The sequence below is a fragment of the Puma concolor genome, chromosome E4, assembly GCF_028749965.1.
Source record: "Puma concolor isolate L17-30 chromosome E4, mPumCon1.1.hap2, whole genome shotgun sequence".
NCBI classification, from domain to species: Eukaryota; Metazoa; Chordata; class Mammalia; order Carnivora; family Felidae; genus Puma; species Puma concolor.
Window position 1 is genome coordinate 26436836 of NC_141683.1, and position 22810 is coordinate 26459645.

Sequence of the window (22810 nt, forward strand, 5' to 3'; positions counted from 1 at the left end):
CGAGCCATCAGCCCAGAGCCCGACGCGGGGCTCGAACTCACGGACCGCGAGATCGTGACCTGGCTGAAGTCGGACGCTTAACCGACTGCGCCACCCAGGCGCCCCGAGAAAATGGGTTTTCAAAAAATAAAGTATAAATGTGTTGAACATTAAGGAAAGGAGAAGTAGAGAGTGCTTGGGATTATGTTCGAGGAAGGACTCTCTAGGGCATGACATGAGTACACAGGCAGATTGGAAGCCTGCTTGGGAGTTGGTCTGGGAGTTAGCTGGCTCTGAAAGGTTGGGCAAGTGCAATGAGCGAGGACTGGAGTGGGAGGAAAGTTCCAGACAGCCTCACTCCTGAGCTGATAATTTCCACAGCATTTCTTTCTCCTTCCATTATTTGTGTTACTCCTTCATCGGAGGGTATCTATGGGTGTTTCCAAACAACGAGGGAAGCCAGGAACTAAATTCTTTCTTCTGAAGTGGCTAAAGAGACGGCCATCCTTTCTACTGACTGCTTTCTCTCTCTAGACAAGTGCCTGTCTGCACAGGCTGCACCAGGGAGTGTCGGTAACCCAGGAAGGAGTTGGACAAATGATGGGGGCGTACCGAAGTCCCATTGGCCCATCACAGATCTGGACTTTGGTCTCAGTGTGGGACTCAGGGGAGGCAAGGATTGGTTCTGACCCTGAAGTGCTGATATGACCCCCCCCCTTCCCCTTCTAGGAAGTGGACATTGTGGTAGCACCGTGCCAAGGCCTCCGGCCTGCAGTGGATGTTCTGGGTGACTTGGTGAACGATTTCTTGCCTGTGATAACCTATGCACTCCACAAAGATGAACTCTCTGAGAGGGATGAGCGAGAGCTTCAGGAAATCCGAAAGTATTTCTCCTTTCCCGTATTCTTTTTCAAAGTGCCGAAGCTGGGCTCGGAGATCATTGCCTCCTCTACCAGAAGACTGGAGAACGAAAGGTCACCGCTCCATCACCAGCTGATTGGCCTGGGCTATCTGAGCAGCAGTCACTGTAACTGTGGGGCTCCTGGCCAAGACACTAAAGCCCAGAGCATGTTGGTGGAACAAAGTGAGAAACTGAGACACTTGAGCACGTTTTCTCACCAGGTGCTACAGACTCGCCTGGTGGACGCGGCCAAGGCCCTGAATATGGTGCACTGCCGCTCCCTTGACATCTTTATTAACCAGGCTTTTGACATGCAGCGGGACCTGCAGATTACTCCCAAACGTCTGGAGTATACTCGAAAAAAGGAAAATGAGCTGTATGAATCGTTGATGAATATTGCCAATCGAAAGCAGGAGGAAATGAAGGACATGATTGTCGAGACGCTGAACACCATGAAGGAGGAACTTCTGGATGATGCTGCCAACATGGAATTTAAAGGTAGGTCCTAGAGAGCTGGGCGTGGGCTACTGGGACCAGAGGATTCTTTAACCCTTTGCTAACCAGAAATTGAGCCAATTAATTCTGAGGGCCAAAGGAAACTCAGGAGGATCTCATCTACCCAACCGTCATTAGCAGGAGCCCACCTTAAATCATTTAGCCAGAGTGGCCTCCCTTGTTCTCAGAGGCCTTCCTGGAAGATTCCGCTGTCATTCCTTCCCAGGACTGGCAGTCTGGCTTCTGGTAAGTTCATCCTAATAGTGCTGTTTAATCTCCAGTTTGTGTCTGTATCCCCTTGACCTTGATGGAGCTGGAGAAGAGCTCCAACTGGAGAAGAATGTTAGTGGAGAAGAATTCTTCTGGAGAAGAATGTTACTAAGTCATGCTTTAACCTTGGCTTTAACCTTCGGCATGGCCCATGCTTCCTTATTGGTTCTTTCTGTGTGTGTCGTGATCTCATTTTCTTTCCAGGCTGCTCCCGAAACCCAGCTCAGGAGGATTTCCCAAAGTCCTGTTTTCAGCTTTTCTGGAAGCCCCATTCTTCATGGATGGCTGTTAAGAAAATTGGGCCACGGTGATTGGTCAGGTCTTTTGGGGCTGATGTTTAGGTGTGGCTGACCTTGTATACTGACTGGTCTGTGGACCTCCCTGCAGGAACGTGAGCCCTACCACCTGTTCATTAAAGGGAAGTAGTTTGCAAGTTACCCTTTGGGTTCTCAGTCCCAGCTGTACATCCAAATCTGCTGGGAGGCTCTTTGAAAATATAAATGTTCGATACCACCGCAGAGCACTGCAGACCTATTAATCAGAATTCCTTTTCTTTTCTTTTTCTTTCTTTCTTTATTTTTGAGAGAGCAAGCGTACGTGAAAGGGGAAGGGTCAGAGAGAGAGAGGGAGAGAGGATCCAGGGAGGCTCTGTGCTGTCAGCACAGAGACTGACTCAAGGCTCGAACCTATGAAGTGCAGGATCATGACCTGAGTCGAGACAAGAGTCGGACACTTAACTGCCTGAGCCATCCAGGCACCCCAATCAGAATTTCTTATGTGAGAGCTAGCATCAGTTTTTTTTCTTTTCTTTTCCTTTCTTTTCTTTTTCTTTTCTTTTCTTTTTTTTTTTCCAGTCTCCCTGCGGATTCTGTACATTGCCATCTTCTTGATGAGGGAACTGAGGCTCAGGCAGGTTAAGTAATTTGCTCCAGGTCACATAGCTACTGAAGAGTAAGGGCAGAATTTGAATCTAACAGTCTTATTTCTGAGTTAATTTCCATGCTTTCCTGCTTCTTAATCTGTTTCTGGCTGCTGCCGCCACTGTCGTCCTCATAACCCGCTCCCAAGGCTCAGCCTGGTCTCCGGCTCTTTGCTTTCCTTCGTCCTGCATCCGGTCTGCCGCCGGGTCCTGACGAGTCTTCGTCCCTGTTTCATGTCTACCTTTGCTTTTCTGCTGCCTCTTCTTTAGTCTGCCTGAACTACTGTTACCTGTTGCTCCCCCGGACATCTTTCTCTCCTTTCTCCAGTTCATCTTTTGCGGCTCCCTGTTCCTACAGACTAAGTTTAGACTTATGAGCCTAATGTTAAAGATCTTCCAAGGTCTGACCAACTTTCCTCTTCCTCTTTCCCAATGTGCACCTTCCTGTAATTTCTATTTCAGTTGGTCTCAACTGCTTGCTGTCCTCCACATGCTTCCTTTACTTTTTCTTTGCTCCTGCTCTGCCCTAAACCCAAAATGTCTTTTATTTGTGAATTTCCAAATCCTACCTAGCCTTCAAGGCCTCTTCTAGATAACATTTTCATATCTCTTACAGCAGATAACACAGAGTCTGTGGATGGTACCTCTTCAGAGCCCGAATGAGCGTGCGAATGATGGTATACGGCTGTGTCACGCTTATACAAAGGACATAGAGTTGACTCTAGCAAACACAGGTGCCTTATTTCTTCCAGGTCTTTCTAGTATATGTGCTGCCGAAGCGAGCACTTACAGGTCTTTCTAAAGATGAGCAAAGATACGTCTTTGGTGAATTCCCCCCGTAGGGAGGACTTGCAGTGGAGATGCTAGGAAGGCTTCTGACTCACTGAAACAAAGCTGGCACATCAGTGCCAGTGGCACAGAGCCCTTGGTAAAGGTGGGCAGACCGTGAAACATTTGACTGTATATTAGGTGCCAAGTACACCCAGTTTGGTGCCTGGGAAGCAGTGGTTAGTTCAACAGACGCAGGGGGAGCTGGGAGCGTGTAGATCAGACGTCTAGCTCTGTTAACTGCATGATGGATTTGTGAAGCCACTTCCGTACTCGGCTGTGTGTTAGACGAGACTTGCATGGCTACTACTTAACCCTGTTCTAAGTTCTTCCCGGAGACCCTTGATGCAATAAGTAAATTTAGAAGAGGCCAGAAGATTTACCAGCTGGCCTGGGGAACCAGATTTCTGGTACCGTTTTTTTGTTTTGTTTCATTTTGTTTTGTTTTGTTTTGGTTAAATAAAGGTAATGCAGGTATGCTGGCTATATGGCATACACACTTCAGAAAAGACTTTTGGGGTGCCTGGGTGGCTCAGTCAGTTAAGCGTCTGACTTCGGCGCAGGTCATGATCTCACGGTTCGTGGGTTTGATCCCCACGTCGAGCTGTGTGCTGTCAGCTCGGAGCCTGGAGCCTGCTTCAGATTCTGTCTCTGTCTCTCTGCCCCTCTCCCACTCGTTCTCTCTCTCTCTCTCTCTCTCTGTCCGTCTCTCCCTGTCTCTCTCAAATATAAATAAACATTTGAAAATTGTATTAAAGAAAAGCCTTTTTTTTTTTAAAGGTAATACCTACATACATAGAATAGTTAGGTCAGAGGGAATGTAGGTGATTTTGTTGATTTGTTGGTTAGTTTAAAATTCTGATAGATTAAAAACAATTTTTTTTGTTAGATGTTATGGGATCTCCTCCAAAGAGGTAGCACCGATTTAAATTCCCACAGTAGACATGAGAGTGTCTTTTTAGGAGTGGAGTTTTTGCAGGTAACTTGTCTTCTCTTAAGTTCTGTCCTCTGGCTGGCAAAACAGATTTCTGATTCTGGGAGGTAGCTGGATGGTGACAGTGTTCCAGTTTTACTTTTTATTTATCTAGTAATTGATTAGTGCTGAATCCCTGACTCTCGGGTTTTTCCAGGAACTAGGCAGTGTGAAAGGTTACAAAGGCTTTGCAGTCCCTGAGCTTTGGGTTCAAATGCTAGCCATATTACTTCCTAACCGTACCGTACCCTTCCGGGTGCCGCCTTTGTCCTTTCTTTGAGACTGTCTCCCAACCCGTAAAATGTGACCAATAATACTCACCTGACAGGGTCGCCTGGCAGGCTCAGGCAGCTGAGTGCCCGACTTCGGCTCAGGTCACGATCTCACGGTTTGTTGAGTTCTAGCCCCACATCGGGCTCGCTGCTGTCAGCGCAGGGCCCGCTTCTGATCATCTGTCTCCCTCTCTCTCTGTCCCTCCCCCTCTCACGCCCTCTCAAAAATAAAACATTAAAAAAAATACCCACCTGACAAGGTTATTGTGAGGATTAAATTCGATTGCATATATAAAATACTTAGTATGGTGCCTGTCAAATGGTCTGCACTCAATAAATGATCCTCCTCCTATAAAGGTGACATGAAAGCTGACAAAAATCAATGGGCTCGTTCTAGACACAGTTGCTTTTTCTCAGTATTCTCAGATGCCTAAGTAGTAGAGGATCGCATGGCCCCGGATCATACTGAAGGTCAGAGCTCGTCAGCCAGCCGTGTCTTTTACAGCCATCGTGCTGGTAGCTCCTCGGCTTTGGTTGGGGGAGACCCTTATTCTCAGTGCCTGCCCCTTCCTCTCACAGCCCACTGGCTTCTTTCTCTGCCTCCATAGATGTCATTGTCCCTGAGAACGGAGAGCCAGTGGGCACCAGAGAAATCAAATGCTGCATCCGACAGATACAGGAGCTCATCATCTCCCGGCTTAATCAGGCGGTGGCGAACAAGCTGATCAGCTCAGTGGATTACCTGCGCGAGAGCTTTGTCGGCACCCTGGAACGGTGCCTGCAGAGCCTGGAGAAGTCCCAGGATGTCTCAGTTCACATCACCAGTAATTATCTCAAACAGGTACTTGCAGAATGGCCAAGATACCGTGTCACAGGTGACATACAAAGCAGACACCACACAGAAACCCAGCCTCAAGTTAGCCCGGGGTTACCCTTTCACTCCTCTGCCCATCCCCTTTGAATTATATTGAACTTTTCCGTCACATGAGCACTGCCTGTCAGAGGGGCTTGTGAGCTGCACAGTCGCAGTTCGGGTGATGAGCTAGAAGGTGAAGAGGGAAGGAAAGAGGCCCAGAGAGCCGCAGAACCGATGATGCACCTGCGTCGACTCTGCACTCGTATCGATGGGTATATTTGGGAACCTTGAAACTGGACCCTGCCTTAAGTAAATACTATTTATCACATTTTTTAATCAGCCCCTCTGCTCAGGGCGTATTGACTTTGGTTTGTGTGTTCTCTTCCAGATCTTAAATGCCGCCTATCACGTCGAAGTTACGTTTCACTCAGGGTCCTCGGTTACAAGGATGCTGTGGGAGCAAATCAAACAGGTGGGGCTTGCTTAGAGAAACATTCTCTGGCCCTGGTTGGCTCAGAACCTTAGTCACCCCAATAGCAGCTGATGTCTAGGATCTTCTGTTGGTGTAGGTAGGTGGCCGTTTGTCCCGATTTGCCTGCCCAGGACAGTTCTGGTTTATGCCAGCTCTGAGATAATTAGGAACGGAGCCACTTTAACACTTGAGAATGGTGCGTTTAAATATTTTATGCAGCCCTAAGACTCTCCTTCACTAGCTTCTTCAGATTCCTTTCTCCCCAGCCGAAATGTTTTCTCAGAATCAGGCTTTCCTGCCAGAGGCCATTTGTGTGGTTTCTTTTCTGGAATTTGATGTGGCTCTTATTCCATACTGAGTTCAGAAAGGGAATTCCGGGCGCCCCCAGCGCTGACTGTATGTAGTGAGGGTTTGTGAGCCCATAGACTAGGCCTAGTGTTCTTTGATGCTTTCCTTTGGTCTGAGCCCTGATTATGAGGTAGGTGGAATGGGAGAGGAATCTTGGCCTTCACGTGGCTGCTTTCTTACTAGCCTGCTCCTAACGAGTGGGTAGCCCAGAGGGGAAGGGCGTTGGCTCTTTCTGGTGGCTCCTGTCCCCACCCTTGCATGTTCTTCGTCTCTTCTTCCCGCAGATCATCCAGCGTATCACATGGGTGAGCCCACCCGCCATCACACTGGAATGGAAGAGGAAGGTGGCCCAGGAAGCCATCGAGAGCCTCAGTGCCTCTAAATTGGCCAAGAGCATTTGCAGCCAGTTCCGGACCCGACTCAACAGTTCTCATGAGGCTTTTGCAGCCTCCTTGCGGCAGGTGCGTATGTCGGAAGAGAGAGAAGAGCCTTACCTTTCGAGCAATATTTTGCCCACTGCTCTGCGTGTAATTTTTCTAAGATCATCAGTGTATCTTCTTCCTGTATGTTAAAGGATAATATCATGTTTTAGGAAGTTTCATCAGTACATTTCTCATGTGGAGATTTTTCTAACTCTTGGGAACAGGAAGGGAACTCAGTTAATTTCTCCCCATTTCATTGAGTGAGGAATGAAAATCAAGGGGTAGGAATTTTATTTATTTAGTATTTTAGAAATGAGTCACAGAGGAGGACGACTTTGTAACTTTCACACTGGTTCACAGTTATGTGACGTGCTTGTCCCCTCAGAGTGTGCGTGTGTGTGTGTGCGCGTGTACGCGTGCACATGTGTGTACGTGTGTATAGAGGGGAGGGTGTGGAGATGGCGCATCCAGGAGGCAAAGTGGTTATTTATCGAGAGCTCACTGTATGCCAGTGTCGGAGCCGTGTTCTGCACAGCTTGTGTAACTCTCTCAGTTGTCCTCAGCAGGTAGATATTATTGTCCCCATATAATAGGTGAGGAAGCCAAACTAGGGACTTGGAAAGTCACGTGTCTTCTTTCTGTTTCTCTTCCAGCTAGAAGCTGGCCACTCAGGTCGGTTGGAGAAAACAGAAGATCTCTGGTTGAAGGTTCGCAAGGATCATGCCCCCCGCCTGGCTCGCCTTTCTCTGGAAAGCCGCTCTTTACAGGATGTCTTGCTACATCGTGAGTCCCTGTCTTTCCCAAGTAAATTGGGAGAAGTTTCTGGATACCTGGCGTTTGCATGTTCTACCTCTAGCGCTGCTTCCTTGCAAAGCTACCTAAGCACCCACTGATGTGTTTTTGAAACCCTAAAGTCTGTTTGGTCCCACTATTTGTTACAGAATCCATTTCTTTTTTTTTTAATTTTTTTTTTTTTTAACGTTTATTTATTTTTGAGACAGAGAGAGACAGAGCATGAACGGGGGAGGGTCAGAGAGAGAGGGAGACACAGAATCCGAAACAGGCTCCAAGCTCTGAGCGGTCAGCACAGAGCCCGACGTGGGGCTCGAATTCACGGACCGCAAGATTGTGACCTGAGCCGAAGTTGGACACTTAACCGACTGAGCCACCCAGGCGCCCCGGTCCCGCTATTTGTATAGTTCAAGTGACATGACAGGTTTATTTAAATCAAACCAGTTAGGGGGCACCTAGGTGGCTCAGTCAGTTAAGTGTCCAGCTTCAGCTCAGGTCATGATCTTGTGGTTCATTGGTTCAAGCCTCGCGTTAGACTCTGTGCTGACAGCTCAGAGCCTGGAGCCTGCTTCAGATCCCGTGTCTCCCTCTCTCTGTGCCCCTCCCCCCCTTTCAAAAATAAATAAATAAATAAAATAGATAAATCAGACCAGTTAGGGTACTTTCTACTAGTTTCCAGTACTGTCAGAATTACAACTTCCTACTTTTAGGTCTGTGTCTAAGAATCCTTTTTTTTTCTCCTTTTTTCTTAAACAAGATATATATTTTCTTCATAGGCAGTCTTTAAGGTTTTATTTTTAAGTAATCTCTACACTCAACGTGGGGCTCGAACCCACAACCCCAAGAGCAAGAGTCACACGCTCCACTGACCGAGCCGGCCAGGGACCGCACACATCCAAGAATCTTAGGGAGGATGGGGTGCCTGGGTGGCTCAGTCGGGTAAGCGGCCGACTTCGGCTCAGGTCATGATCTCATGGTCTGTGAGTTTGAGCCCCACGTCGGGCTCTGTGCTGACAGCTCAGAGCCTGGAGCCTGTTTCGGATTCTGTGTCTCCCTCTCTCTGACCCTCCCCCGTTCATGCTCTGTCTCTCTCTGTCTCAAAAATAAATGTTAAAAAAACTTAAAAAAAAAAAAAGAATCTTAGGGAGGTTGGCCAGCAGGCTCCCATTCCTCCTGCCTCATCCCTGTCTCCGTATTTCATAGGTAAACCTAAACTGGGTCAGGAACTGGGCCGGGGCCAGTACGGCGTGGTGTACCTGTGTGACAACTGGGGAGGACACTTCCCGTGTGCCCTCAAGTCGGTCGTCCCTCCGGATGAGAAGCACTGGAATGACCTGGCTTTGGAGTTTCACTACATGAGGTAGGTTCTCCTGTCGTTCATCCCTGTGGGAAAAGATCCAGAGAAGAAGCCAGAAGCCGACACGACTTTTGTACCAAGAGCTGCAGCGTCCCTGGTCTCTCCATTCCTGTGCCCCAGGGTGTCGTGGACAGTATTTCTGGGTTTGTTCCAGTCACGTGCTCTCTGCCAGGCCTTCAGTGGCTTTGCTTGCCCTCTCCCCGCCATCCTGATTTCTCACAGACTCCGTCTCCCGTTGGACTTCTTCCTTAGTCCTTGCGGCCTGTCCGTCTCTAGATTCTGTGACGCTTTGTCCTCACTGGAGGCCATTGTCTTTCCCTTTCCTCTGTACCGAGGGCCGCTCCCCCTGGACCTGGACTGAGGGTGGTCTCTGGGGTATCCCTTCCCACGTGGCGGCACGCTGTGCAGGGTGAGACCGGAGCACGGCAGCCGCGGCCTCTCTCGTTCCCACCAGGTCTCTGCCGAAGCACGAGCGCTTGGTGGACCTCCACGGCTCAGTCATCGACTACGGCTATGGCGGCGGCTCCAGCATCGCCGTGCTGCTCATCATGGAGAGGCTGCACCGGGACCTCTACACTGGGCTGAAGGTGAGGCGGGGCGAGGGGGTGACCGCGCAACCGGAGCCACGGGGTCCTCCCCGGCCTGTCATCCCTCCTTGTCTGTCCGGACCTTCTAGCTTTCACGAGACGTTGTTGGAATAATCAAGCTTGATTACCCCAATCCAGAAAAACCTCACAGACTTCTCAGAGTCTGATTTTCGGCCCAGAACGCTGCCAGTTCACCACCGTCACCTCTGGTGATGGTGGTACAAACCTAGACTACGCGGAGGAGCAGAAAAGCGTCCTATAACTTTGCTGTTCTTCCTCCTTTTGTCGCTCTCGAGGGATGAGCCAATTTTTGTCGTTTAACCAGCCAGTATTTATCAGTGACTCCTTTTTGTCCAAGAGCCTGTATTAAGCACCAGAAGGGGATATCAGGAAGTGTGATTGCCAGGGGCCCCCGGCTGGCTCGGCCAGTGGTGCGTGTGACTCTTGATCTCGGGGTTAGGAGTTAAGCCCCACTTCAGGTGGAGAGCTCACTTAAAACAAAAAAAAAGTCTAATTGTCAGAAGCTTCTAAGAGACTTGTAGTCAGTGAGTATGTCATGAGGATTTGAGTTTGGTAAATATACCCTGATGGGTAAAATTTGGTAGAAGGAAGAGGCCACGCTAGGGGGAAGGAGGAGCGTAATGCCCTCCACCTGAAGGACACTGGTCGTGTTGGAGCAGCTGTCTGGGACTAGGGGAGTGTGATGTGCAAAGACATGTTGAGAACAAATTGTAGAACACCAGAATTAAGAATTTCCACACAGGAGCGCCTGGGTGGCTCAGTCGGTTGAGCGGCCGACTTCAGCTCAGGTCACGATCTCACGGTTCGTGGGTTTGAGCCCCGCGTCGGGCTCTGTGCTGACAGCTCAGAGCCCGGAGCCTGTTTCAGATTCTGTGTCTCTGTCTGTCTGTGCCCCTCCCCCACTCATGCTCTGTCTCCCTCTGTCTCAAAAATAAATAAACATTAAAAACAAATTTTTTTTTTAAAAAGAATTTCCATAGAATTCAAATCGCAGTCTAGACCCTGAAAAGCTGTTGAAAGATTTTGAGTGAAGAGGAGATACGGTCAGTCGGGTGCTCAGTTTCCCTCGCCCAAAGCAGCAAGGGAAGTAGAGATGCCCGTTTCTCTGGTCCCTACACCGGGGCTCAGTGGGGCTGGGGGAAGCTAACCCCAGTGCATGTGGGTGGGTCCCTTCTCACAAATGCCTCTCATGCCAGTTTATGCGGACGCTTCCAGATATAAGACAGGAATCGCTAGAAATCATTGCAGGAGCCGTGGAAACTCAATAGGGTCGAGAAAATGACTCTCCCGGTGGCTCTCCCTCTTCATTTCAGAGGAGTTAAGCTCAGCACTGTCTGATGCTTTCCCACAAGAGGGCTAGAAAACTGAATCTCAGCTTCTGGATGAGTGATGTAATGTCCTCTGGAATTCAGGAGACCCTAAGTTGGAGGCCCGGTACAAGTAAGATGTGTGAGTTTGATATTTGAATCTGTAAAGCCAAACGTGGGCCAATGAGGCTTACAATGCAGCAGAGGTCATTCTGCCTGAGAAACCTAGAAATACCTTTTTCGTAAAAAATATGTTTTTATTTTCTTACTTAAAAAAATATTTAAGTCATCTCTCTGCCGAACGTGGGGCTCAAACTCACGACCCCGAGACCAGCAGTCACATGCTCCGCTGACCTAGCCAGCCACGCACCCTGAGACCCGGAAGTACTCTGGGTCTCAAGGGCAGTTCCAGAGTTTGTTGGGGGTAGGGGATGGAAATGAACTCATGCGTTCAGTTGTTGGACTGTGCCTCTTGTAGTCCTGTTTGGGGCAACCCCTCAGCCTCCTCCTCCTAACTTCTTTCCTCTTCCCTTCTTCCCATCTACTCTCTGCACTTGTCCTGTGTGCCCTAGTGCAGGCCGACTCTCAGTGCCCCGCAGAAGGAACTCTTAGTTGGTTTAAGCAGGTTGGACTGAGGAGTTGTCTTGTTAGTGACACGTGAGCCCTTTTGTCTCCCCAAGGCTGGGCTGACGCTGGAGACACGTCTACAGATAGCACTAGATGTGGTGGAAGGAATCCGCTTCCTGCACAGCCAGGGCCTTGTCCACCGTGATATCAAGCTAAAAAATGTCCTGGTGAGTAGAGCTGTTTCCCCGAGATAACGCCCCGCCTCCGTGGGTTAAGTGACCTTGGGAGGGTCCGCATGAATGTGAGTTTGATCATAGGAAGAGGCTGCCGGAAGAACAGTGGATTGATGGGATCTCAGACATAATGCTTGGGGAGCGTGAAGCCGCATCATAGACTGAGCGTACGTTGCTTAAGGCTTTTCCTCCGAACACTGTTGAAAAACTTCACACTTACAGAAGAGAAAAGAGTGGTACAACGACCACATACGGTTCACCCGGATTCATATTCTCTTTCTCCTGGGTTAGTCTCTCTCTGTTCCTCAGTCTCGCACACACGTACGCACACTCTTTGTTCAAGTATATGAAAGTAAGTTGCAGATAACACATTCCTAAGTACTTGAGCTTGTATCTCCTAAAAAGGACACTCTTCTGTGTAATTAAAATGCCATTATCACACCAAAGAAATTTAACATTGGTATAATGCTGTTAGTTAACATGCAGTCTATATTAACATTTCCCAGTTGTCCCAAATATGTTTAGTTACCCGAATACGGTCATTTGTTTGTGTGTTTGATCCAGGGTTCGCTCCAAGGGTCGTACAGCGTACTTTATTGTCATGTTTTTTATCCTCCTTTAATCTGGAATAGTCTTTCTGCTCTTTTGTGCTTTTGTGACGACGTGTTCGAGGCTTCCAGGTCTTGTTATTGCTTAGGGTTTGATCACAGGTGCTGGATGAGGGCTGAGATGGGTAAATGCACCTTAAAGGTAAGGTGGTCATGTTCCGTTATCTCAATTGTAGAGACTCCTCTGACATATTCTCTTGACACTGTGTTGCATTATCATTGAGGTGTTTCTGGCAACAGGTACATACAGAGAGATGACAGCAGTTTGGGGGGAAGGGAAAGATCATCCTAAAATCATAGGCCGAAACCTAAGAGGCTTATCTGTAGTCAAATGAGACGTAGACTTATTCTCTTGGGCCTTTAGGAAAGGAAACTGCAGGGAATTCAGGAAACTCTCCTCAGCTCACCAGAGGACCTCAGCCTTCTTACTTAGCAACTTTCTGCCCTGGGGTCTGGAGGTCAGAGAAGAATAATCAGGAACCCAAATCCTTTCCTCCGTGTCCTTCACTTATTCATTCTTCCTAGACTTACTAAGTTCCTGCTATGTGCCAGGCAGTGTGCTAAGCGCTAGGTATACAAAGACGAAAAAGGCAGCCCCTGCCCTTAGGTTGCTTACAGTCTGGGGGGAAGATGGGAATGGGAACGAGTCTGGAGACAGGGAGGCGGGAAGCAGGGTTGAGGAAGCGCTACTGGGAAGTAGACACCCGCTTCAGAGCTTGAGTGTGCCCCTGAGCTTGAGTGTGCCCCTGAGCGTTACGTGCAGGGTCAGACGCAGGCTGACTCTTGCCCTGCTTTGTTGGCAGCTGGACAAGCAGAACCGTGCCAAGATCACTGACTTAGGGTTCTGCAAGCCAGAGGCCATGATGTCAGGCAGCATTGTGGGGACACCAATCCATATGGCCCCTGAACTTTTCACAGGTAAGCTGCAGGGCGGGAGTGGGCCTCAGCAGGGCTCCATGCTTTAATGAGTTCTACCTCTTGCTTAAGTAGTATCCACAAGTACTACCGGCCGGTCTGGGGCGGGCAAGGGAGAGCCAGGGGAGGGGAAACCTAAAGACAGGTAGGGGGAAGGTGAGGAGGTGAAGGGGTGAGAAGGAGAAGTGTAACTAGGAGTCACCGAGTCTGCTTTTGGACGTTTCTCTGGGCTATTCGTGCTGTGGTTGCCATAATCAACCAGTTAGTTGATCATAAAGTCCTGATTGAAGAACTTCTGTACATCAGGAGTTGGCCCTGATCATCAATGAACTCGCTGATGACAGAGATCTATTAAGAGAGGTTAAATAATTAGGAAGCAGCATCAGACTGTGTGACCAGGTGCTAAATCGGGTGCTACATGATGTGATGCTGGTGTTCAGACAGGTGGTAAGTGAAGGTTGAAATGTTCGACAGTTTTATGGTTGAGATTTGGGGTAGGACTTGAGTCAAGTCGGGAAAAATTGGTATGTGGGCAGGGCATTGCTATTAAGCATGTTCTTGGAGCTAGGCAGTGCGGGTACGGTTTTTCATATATTTTGTTCCATTTAATCCTCACAGCAAGTCTGTGCTGCCGCTGATGCATTTTTGTGCCCATGTCACGGGTAAAGTTAAGTCCAGACTGGTGAACATCAGAAAGCCACCCCACAATGCTGAGCTAGAAATGATGGAGCTGGGATTGGAATCTAGGTCTTTCTGGCTCTAGAATCTAACCAGGTGTCTGGAAGGAGAGAACATTCTGGAGGCTGGGGAAAGGGAAGTATGAGGAAAATTGCCTGACAGGGCACAAATCCCTGTGGGGAGTAAAAGCAAACAAGGTTGGAGATGAAACACACCGAGCTTGAAATCCACACCGAGGAAGAAAGTCTCGTTGTGGAAGAAATATTGGAACTTGAGCTTTTGGGGCGCCCACGTGGCTCAGTGTGTTAGGCGTCTGACCTAGGCTCAGGTCATGACCTCATGATTTGCAAGTTCAAGCCCCACATAGGACTCTCTGCTGTCAGCACAAGCCTGCTTTGGATCCTCTGTCCCTCTTCTCTCTTCCCCTCCCCACTTGCTCTCTCTCTCTCTGTCTCTCTCAAAAATAATTCTAAAAATTTGAAAAAAAGAACTGTGCAGGCGGGGGATGAGGACACGTTCACGGAAGGTCAGCTTAGCAGCGGAAGGTGGAGGGGCTTTGCGGGGCGAGAACCAAGGCAGGCAGACCAGGGGTTTGGGTCTCCAGGATCAGGCTGGTAGCAGCACTGACACAAAAAAGCCGTGCCGGATTCAGGATCAGTTCACGGGAGGAACGGGTGGGATTTTGTGGTTAACTAGGTGTCGATGGTGAACAGCAAAGGATGACCAGACGAGGACTCGAGAGTTTGAGCCTGAGGGGTTGGCGGGGGAAGGGGTCGTGTCCGTGCCAGGGAAGAGGGGACAGTCCCGGCAGGCCCTTCATCAGCGTGGGGAAGAGTTAAAATGAGCCGTGTACGTGGCCTGCTCTTGATGGCCTCACACACAGGTCCGGCCCCGGCCCTTCCCTGAGTGATGCGCGTGAGGGCGGGGGTGAGCGGGACCCACGGTGGACTCAGCATACAGTCGTTTTCTTTCTCGAAATTCACTTCTTGGAACATTTCTCTCCCCCCCTGCCCCACGGTTGTTTTCTTTTGGCTGCTTGGTATTTCACTTCCCTTGATTCTCTGCAGTCCATCCAGTTGCTGTCAGAAGAATCTTTCTAAAATAGGTTCTTCATGTCACCTCCTGCCCTAAAACCTAAAGGACCTCATGCTGCCCATTGAATCCAGACTTTTCTGTCTTTTAAAAATCTTTATATTCTCAGGTGCCTGGGTGGCTTAGTCGGTTACGTGTCCAATTCTTGATTTAGGCTCAGGTCATGATCTCATGCGTTCGAGCCCTACATTGGGCTCTGTGCTGACAGTGCAGAGCCTGCTTGGGATTCTCTCTCTCTCTCTCTCTCTCTCTTTCTCTTTCTCTGCTCCTCTCCCTTCTCTCTCTCTCTCTCTCAGAAAGAAAAAAATAAACTAAAAAAATCTTTACATTCTAAGGGCGCCTGGGCGGCTCAGTTGGTTAAGCGTCCTGACTCTCTTGATTTCAGCTCAGGTTATGATCTCACAGTTCGTGAGTTTGAGCCCCCGCATCAGGCTCCTGCATGCCTGCTTGGGACTCTGTCTCTCTCTCTGCCCCTCCCCACCACCCCCCCTCAAAAATAAATTAATTATTTTTAAAAAATTTAAAAATTTTTACATTCTGGTTCCAATCTGCTCACCCACCTGTGTTTCCCAAGCTTATTTCCCCAATCCGACCCGTCAGGATGGGTCTTCTTGGCTGTTCAATCAAAATCAGAGGCCTGTCCTCCTTCTCCTCTGTCAGGCTCTGGTCTTGGCCATCCTGGTGTCTCGCATCACCCTTCCTGTGCTGTTGTGGTTTTGGGTAGAAGATGGGCGTTGTCAGCGGTCCTGCCTACCGGGGTTGCTGTGGGAGATCATGGCTGTTAAAAGCTTTAGACAAAAAGGCGTGATGACCTCTGCAGACCCAGTTATAGGGGCACAGCTGATCTCTCGTCCCGGCTCACTGCCGTCGCCCTTTCTTGCTGTAGGGAAATACGACAACTCCGTCGATGTCTACGCCTTTGGCATCCTCTTCTGGTATATCTGCTCGGGCTCCGTCAAGCTCCCCGAAGCATTTGAGAGGTGTGCCAGCAAAGACCATCTCTGGAACAATGTGCGAAGAGGTAAGAGCCACAAGCCCTACCCTGTCCTGACCCCGCCCCGGCCCCCATCAAGGGGAGACTGAGACCGGGCCCTGCAGCCGGGCCTCCTGTCACCCGCTCCGGCCGTCGCACCGCAGGGCCACGTACCGTCAGGGAATCCGGGGAAGACACCGAGGTCGCCCCTTTGCTTTCAGGTAGCATTGCGCTGAACCGTGTCAAGGCTTTTTTTCTTTAAAATTTCCAATTCTTCTACTTCCTATGCCAGTGCGTTCCAGTGTTCTGTCACCGTTACTGTCAGGTTCTAACCTAGGTGTCTGCAGTCGAAGCCAGAACTCCTGAGCCCCACGTGGGCCATCGGTCTGCGAGCCGGTCAGGCCTCGTGGTGGCACTGGCCCCGTCGCTGACTCTGGTCTTCTTTCCATGCGCCTGTCTCCAGGGGCCCGGCCGGAGCGTCTGCCTGTGTTCGACGAGGAGTGCTGGCAGCTGATGGAGGCCTGCTGGGACGGCGACCCTTCCCAGAGGCCCCTCCTGGGCATCGTGCAGCCCATGCTCCGGGGCATCATGGACCGGCTGTGCGCGTCCGCTTCGGAGCAGCCGAACCGGGGACTGGATGACTCTACTTGAAAGCAAAGACCTTTCTCTTTTACTCTGTTTCTTTCCTTCCCCTCACCTGTTGGCCGTGGGAGGAATTGGACGTTTATTCAGAGAGCTCCCGAGGGAACTGATGCCCGCTGGGCAACTTGAGACCTTCCCAGGCAGAGGCGCCTGCCAGGTAGCGAGGAGCTCGCTGGTCGTCGGGGTGCGTTCAGCGGCTCACCGATGCCCCACACTATCCCGTCCGCACAAGATCGTGTGGGACACGTAAACACTGAAGAATGCAACGTTCCAGCCCCAGAACTGAAAAGGAGGCAAACGTCACCATCGTCTGCTCACTGTATGTTGCTAAGATAAGTGGGGCACTGCGGTGGTGATAGTACTAAAAATTAGAATTTTTGTAAATTCGGCTCTAGCTAGGAATAGTCTGGTTCTATCCAGTCGTCAGGACCCCTGGAAAATATGAACTTAGTTCTGGGATTGTAAGAACATCGGAACAAAATAATAACTTCCCGCTACCTGCAGCCGGAGACCTCAGGTCGCAGCAGCCTGAGGCCCCGGTGAGGGAGCTAGAAACGGAGCTGTCTGCTCCTTATGGTGCCAGCGTGTTTACATTGATGGGACCGAATATCCCTGACTTCTGGGGGAGCTTTCATGGGTTACATCACCAAGAGGCCGCATAAAGGCAAAAAAAATACAAATGTGTGTGCATATGTGTATATATACATATGCGATTGGATTTTGAGTTACTGGCAACCCCAGGACCCAATCTCTTTTTCTTCCCTTCATTCTTGACGTTTACCCCCCACCCTTTGGGTTTCAACATGGGGAAGGTCCAGTTAACATGGTACCTGGGGATGAGTGTCTGAGTAACATTGACCCATGTGGAGTATCTGGTGAGACCTGAGAAGGGGCAGTGATCTGGAGGCCGTGAGCTTCCACGCAAACCTACTAGAAAGATACCACATTGTTTCTAAAACTTAAAAGAATCAAAAACTCTCGTTTTTGTGTTTGAACCTAACACACTGATGTTTTTAAACTTGGGTCAGTGAGATTTTTCACCGAGATCTCTTTCGCAATTCGTCCCTTCTTTTTACCTTGTTTTGAATACAAGGCAAGAAGACAAGCACCAGATGAAAAAGAAGAATGCTCTTTGTAGCTCTGTGTGTGCTCCTCGCCCTGTGTGTTAGCCTCTGGGGCGGTTCCCCTCCCTTGCAGTTGGGACACACACAGTGTGAGCATTTGTCAGGAGATGTACACAGTAAGAAATTCTGAAGGGGAACAGTTTAAATATCGGTGCCTCTCAGATCTTGACTTCGAGCCTCTCTCCACCAAAATGGTCCTCTAGATTTAGAAAACCAGGCAGGTGAAGGAAGAGGCAGTGGAGGTGAGGAGCCTCTGTCGCATCTGCCTAGTCCCCAAGCACTGTGGTCTGTCCCTTGTGCCTGACCTCCAGCTCTGTGAAGCAGGTCCCTGAGTAGATGTGTAAGAAAATGGGCGGACTTGCTGCTGGAATTTTGTAGGGTTGTTTCCGAGAGAATGACCATCTCTTAAACATTAACGGAGTAGAAATGGAATCTAAAGTTCAGTTTTAACTCTTTGGCTATCCCGAGCTCGGATTATGATACGTTTGAGCATAGTAACTCTCTAAGCACTTGGAGCCCTTCAAAAACTCCACATAGTGCTGAAAACTTTTCTACTTGCAAACGATAAAGTGAGACACCCAGTATCTTTGGGTTCTGTGAGCGCCAGCCTTGTGTTGGTAGGATGTTCGGTAGGTCTCTTAACACCTATGTGTAGCTTTACTTCTTCAAATCATCACTCTGTTCTTGTCACGTTAACCCGTTTGTCCTTCTGGAAACAATGATGGGGCTTCCAGGAAGCCAGATTTCAAGTTTAAAAAGGAGAGGTGAGTAGTGTCTACCTGCCGGAAAAACAGTCTCAGTGTCTGTTCTGTATGAGATTTCATAAAGGATTTCTGTGCTTCCCTTTTGCAGCCGGTCTTCCTTTACTCTAGCTGGGATCAGGAATCTGCTTCCGTGCTGAAGTCCCATTCCTAACATTCTTCCGAAGTCTTAGTTCCCACCCCCATTCACGGGGAGGGAGGGTCGCTTGTCCTCCACCCAGTGTCCCTTGTCAGCTCTCAGACACCAGTTTCCTAGCAGATTTTTTGCCTGAGTGAGGAGGAAGGAGGATGGGAGGGACCAGTGCTAAGTAAGACGGTAGTTGTGTTAACAATTCATTTAAAAAAAAAAAAAAAATATTCTGAGGAAAGGTGCAAAATATTCCTGAAAATCTCCAGGCCAGCCAAAGTCCACATATAGATATTTGGAGGTGTTATTTAAACACTCAGCAGGCTGAGTGCAGGAGTGCATATATATAACACGCAGCATACTTTGCTTTTGTTTTATAACATTGTCCGCTAATTTCGGATCCTTTGTTCCTTGGCACCCGTTGTTACTACGGTGATGGGATGCCATGAAATGTACTGTACTGTATATTACTTGGGAAGACACTAGGTATTCAAAGAAGTCTGGGGGGGCACTTGGGCTATAGAGGGCTCGACAAGACCAAAGTCCTAAAGGTTTTCCCTCCTAGATTTGGTTATATGTGCTCCCGAGCGGTGAGGTGAGATTGTGGCTGGGGAGGAGGAAGGACGGGATGGAAGAATGACCCTCACTGTGTTCTGTCCTTCTAATCACTTCATCAGGGCGGTTCACCCCAGCCCGAAAATGATCACCTGGCCATTTTTAATGTGCTTGAAGTCCGGTCCCTTACGTGACTTCAGAACCGAGTGAGGGACCTTCTTGCAGAGCAATCAGAAAAACAGATGAAGCCCGGAGCCCCGGAGTGGCTGACACTGTGCCCAGGGAGCTGGCAGCGAGGGCAGTCTGGCATGACTTGAGGAATGCTCGCCTGGGTGAGGTTTCCACAGGCACGCGGCTCGCGGGTTGAGCGAGCCTTCCACTTCTCTGGGAAAGAGGGCAGTGTTGGTTCTTTCCGGACCAAAGAGAATCCTTTGTGACTCCATCAGTTTCAAGGGAACAGAGCCCAGACAGCAGCTTCTCCTGATTTTTTAACACTAAAGTTCAGGGAAACTTTGAAGGAAAGGCTATTATTAACTACGACAGATGGAAACGGGAATGGTAGAACTCTCCACCAGTCCCTGTCAGCATCTGGATGCATCTTTACCTGAGCTGCCAAAGAGGGGCCAGAAGTCTTTCCCTGATGAGAGAAGAGGTTGGCGTGGCAGGGCTCCAAAGTGATAACTGCACTGCATGACACTTTATTATTATTATTATTGTTATTGGCTTATTATTTAGCACTGAGAAGCCAGGAGGGATCGGTGATGACAGTAGCCCATGGGGAGTAGAGATTCCCTCTGGCCTTGCTCTGGAGAGAAGGCACGCCTGGTCTCCCATCTGGCTAACCAGGGAGACTCCAGCCAGAGTCCATACTGCTTCAGAGCGGGATAAATGGCCCTTGACGAGTCCTTTGCCAAAAGACTAGTTGCTTCTTTGAGTTTTCAAAGCTTGATTTTTGGATTTGCTGGATCAAGTAACCCACTTTTTCTTTAAAACAACAACAAAAAAGTGGATTGCTCCTTCTAACTCCGGGGGGAGTGGTTAGGGCCAGTGCTGCGGCAAAGTGGATAAGGGGGGGGGGGGGGTAACCTTCAGAAACTTGTATCGCACTCTCCTTTGGGGGTTGCAAGTAGCACTACTGTTCTTAAAAGGGTTTTATGTTTAACTACATCTGCTTTGTTAACATCCAGTCCAGTTGAGAGGAGCGTAGAGACCATGTGAATACCTGGAGTTGGGGGAGGCCACCTGACTCAGAGGGTTGAAAAGAAAATTGGTCTGGATGGCTTGTTGTCTTTTACCTTTATGTAATATTTTTATTTGTTTCAAAAGGACTAATGTCTATTACAGTGTTAATAAAAGCATAACGTACTGAGTGTGTAGAATGAAAGTGCAATAACCAGAGGATGTTACGTTGGCCCAAACCCAGTCCTTCTCCTCTCCCTTCTTGTGCTGCCTCGATCCGGAACATGGCACACAGGACCGCGTTGTGTTTTTACAAGACGTGACTTTGGGTTAAATCTTCGTCCAGTGTAACTTTGAGTGGTCAGGTTTGGTTTTATAGAGTATCCTGTATACTTGTTGGGATGTACAGATACCACATGTGCTGTATAATAAAGATCACATTCACGTTTTAGTTGACATCTCCTTGGCTTTGTTTTCCCTTCCCTCCCCAGGTTAGGAAGACGCCCCCTATTCGTTCCGTTTCCACTGGGACCTCGGCAGTCAGAGGCCTTTCGGTGTGCCTTAGAGAGTGATGGAACATCTTACTGCCCCAGGCATGTTGCTCTGGACTTCTGGGTGCCTGGCCTTATGGCTACCAGAGGGCGGGGCAGGCGGATGGGAGGTAGGACAGCAGAGAAGATGCGGGCGAAGTCGAGTGATAGCAATTCACTTTTCAGAGCCTCTTCCTGGATTCACAGCCTTTTCTCCAGCTTCTTTTCAGCATGAACTTGCAGCGCGCTGAGCCCAGGCATGGGCCTGGCTTCTCTTTATTTCACTGTGAGAGAACGGAATCTATATACTGGTGTTTCTGCATTTGGAATATTTGAATTTTCTTTTTAAAAGGTTAAAAAAAATTTTTTTAAGTTTATTTGAGAGAGAGCAAGAGGGAAAGAGAGAGTGTGGGAGGGGCAGAGAAAGAGCGAGAGAGAGAGAGAGGGAAAATCCCAAGTAGGCTCCACGCTGCCAGTGCATAGCCTAACGTGGGACTTGAACCCATGAACTGTGAGATCATGGCATGAGCCGAAACCAAGAGTCGGGTGCTCAACCGACTGAACACCCCCCCACCCCCGCCCAGGCACCCCAGGATATTTGAATTTTTTATTTAGGCTCACCCCACTGTTCAGATCTGCTTGCCCAATACGCCCCATCATAGACCCCTAGCAGCTGAGTGGCACCACCTGTAGTCACCACGGAATGTCAGCCAGCAGCTTGTGGGTGTGTTTGGTGGGGTTTGGGGTTACTGGATTGCACTTGTGTGGCTGCGTCACTTTTTGCTACAACTGCCTGTGATGTGACAGCAACACGAGTTTGGCCAGGAGGTGGCAGCACACCCTAAAATACAGTTGACGTGTTTGTGATGGACTCTGGGTGCCAGGGTTGGAGCTGAAGTTCAATCTGGATGGTTCTCAGCCAGGCCCTACGCAGTAGACGTTTCATGCAGATGAGCCTCTTAGGCTGAAGAAACTTTCCACTAGCTCCAGCCACCCTCACAGTAAGTGCCTCCCATCCTATATGTACATACTCTCTGTTCTAGTATAAAGTTCAGCACGACTGAGTTTGCTTCACTTTTTCTCTTGCCATGATTACGCTGCAGAAAACAGCTTGTGTTTTCTGCATTTTTAGAGTGGGCGTGGTTTCCCAACAACACATCCCTCCTCAGGCTTTTTCCCTTGAGTAGGGCTACTGGGGTGGCCTTCCTGGCCCTGTGTTTGGGTGGAGTTCAGAGGGGAGGGAGGGGCCGCCAAGTTTCTGAACATTGTTAAATTCGATTTCACAATTTCTGCCTTCAGCAGGATCCCAAGGAGTCCACAAAGTAATAACTGAACAACCTCCTTTCAAGTGCAGTTATGATTGGCTCTGAACTGGTTGAGGCCTTTTAGGGCCCTCCTAGGGATGGGCTGTTCCTCACTATACCCTAAAGGTAGCATTTCAAATCAGTGGAAAACCAGACTATTTTATAAAACTGGCTATCCACTTGAGAAAAAAAAAAACACTCAAAAGAAAAAAAGATCTAAATGTAAAAAAAAGAAAACTATAAAGGAACAAGTATTTCTATATGCTAGGCACTATTCTAAATGCTTTACATATATAAACTCACTTAATCCTCACCACCACAACCCCATTTTACTAATGAGAAAATTAAGGCACAGAGAGATTAACCAGGGTTATGCAACTGATAAATGCCAGAGCTGGGATTTGGACCTAAGGTCCAGCTACAGAATTTCTCCTTCTACAACTAACTACTACACCATGGTGCCTCTGGGGGAAAATGCATATAAATATGTTCATGTATAGTTTGGGGGCAGGGAGAACTTTCTTGAGTGTGATCAGGAAACTAGCAGCCATAAAGAAAAAACAGAAATTATAAAGAATGTATATGCAGCCAAAGACACCAAAATCAAAATTTAAGATAAATCACTAATTTGGAGAGAATGATTGCAGTATATAACTGATAATCATTATGTTCATTTTTTTTTTTTTTTGAGAATGTACAGGGGAGGGGCAGAGGGACAGGGCG

General features: G+C 48.8%; 1 protein-coding gene and 1 long non-coding RNA gene across 5 annotated transcripts in view; one reads left to right on the top strand and one right to left on the bottom strand.

The window, feature by feature from the left end:
* Window positions 1-20704, top strand: part of DSTYK (dual serine/threonine and tyrosine protein kinase) — a 50266-nt gene extending 29562 nt beyond the window's left edge. Inside the window, exons 3-13 of one of the 2 annotated variants that reach the window (XM_025921052.2) lie at window positions 709-1378; window positions 5246-5478; window positions 5882-5965; window positions 6598-6774; window positions 7389-7518; window positions 8731-8887; window positions 9339-9471; window positions 11480-11593; window positions 13011-13125; window positions 15779-15913; window positions 16329-20704. In XM_025921052.2, the coding sequence (XP_025776837.2) occupies window positions 709-1378; window positions 5246-5478; window positions 5882-5965; window positions 6598-6774; window positions 7389-7518; window positions 8731-8887; window positions 9339-9471; window positions 11480-11593; window positions 13011-13125; window positions 15779-15913; window positions 16329-16516 (2136 nt within the window). In that variant the 3' untranslated portion in view covers window positions 16517-20704. The other variant, XM_086693865.1, reaches the window with a different exon arrangement.
* The window catches only part of LOC147572515 (uncharacterized), a 42871-nt gene that overhangs the window by 6477 nt on the left and 13584 nt on the right, over window positions 1-22810 (bottom strand). For 2 of the 3 annotated variants that reach the window (XR_015246035.1, XR_015246033.1), the window contains one exon: window positions 20356-21067. This is a non-coding gene — a long non-coding RNA (uncharacterized LOC147572515). Of the gene's footprint in view, window positions 1-6807; window positions 6875-20355; window positions 21068-22810 lie in introns of those variants that run through there. The other variant, XR_015246034.1, reaches the window with a different exon arrangement.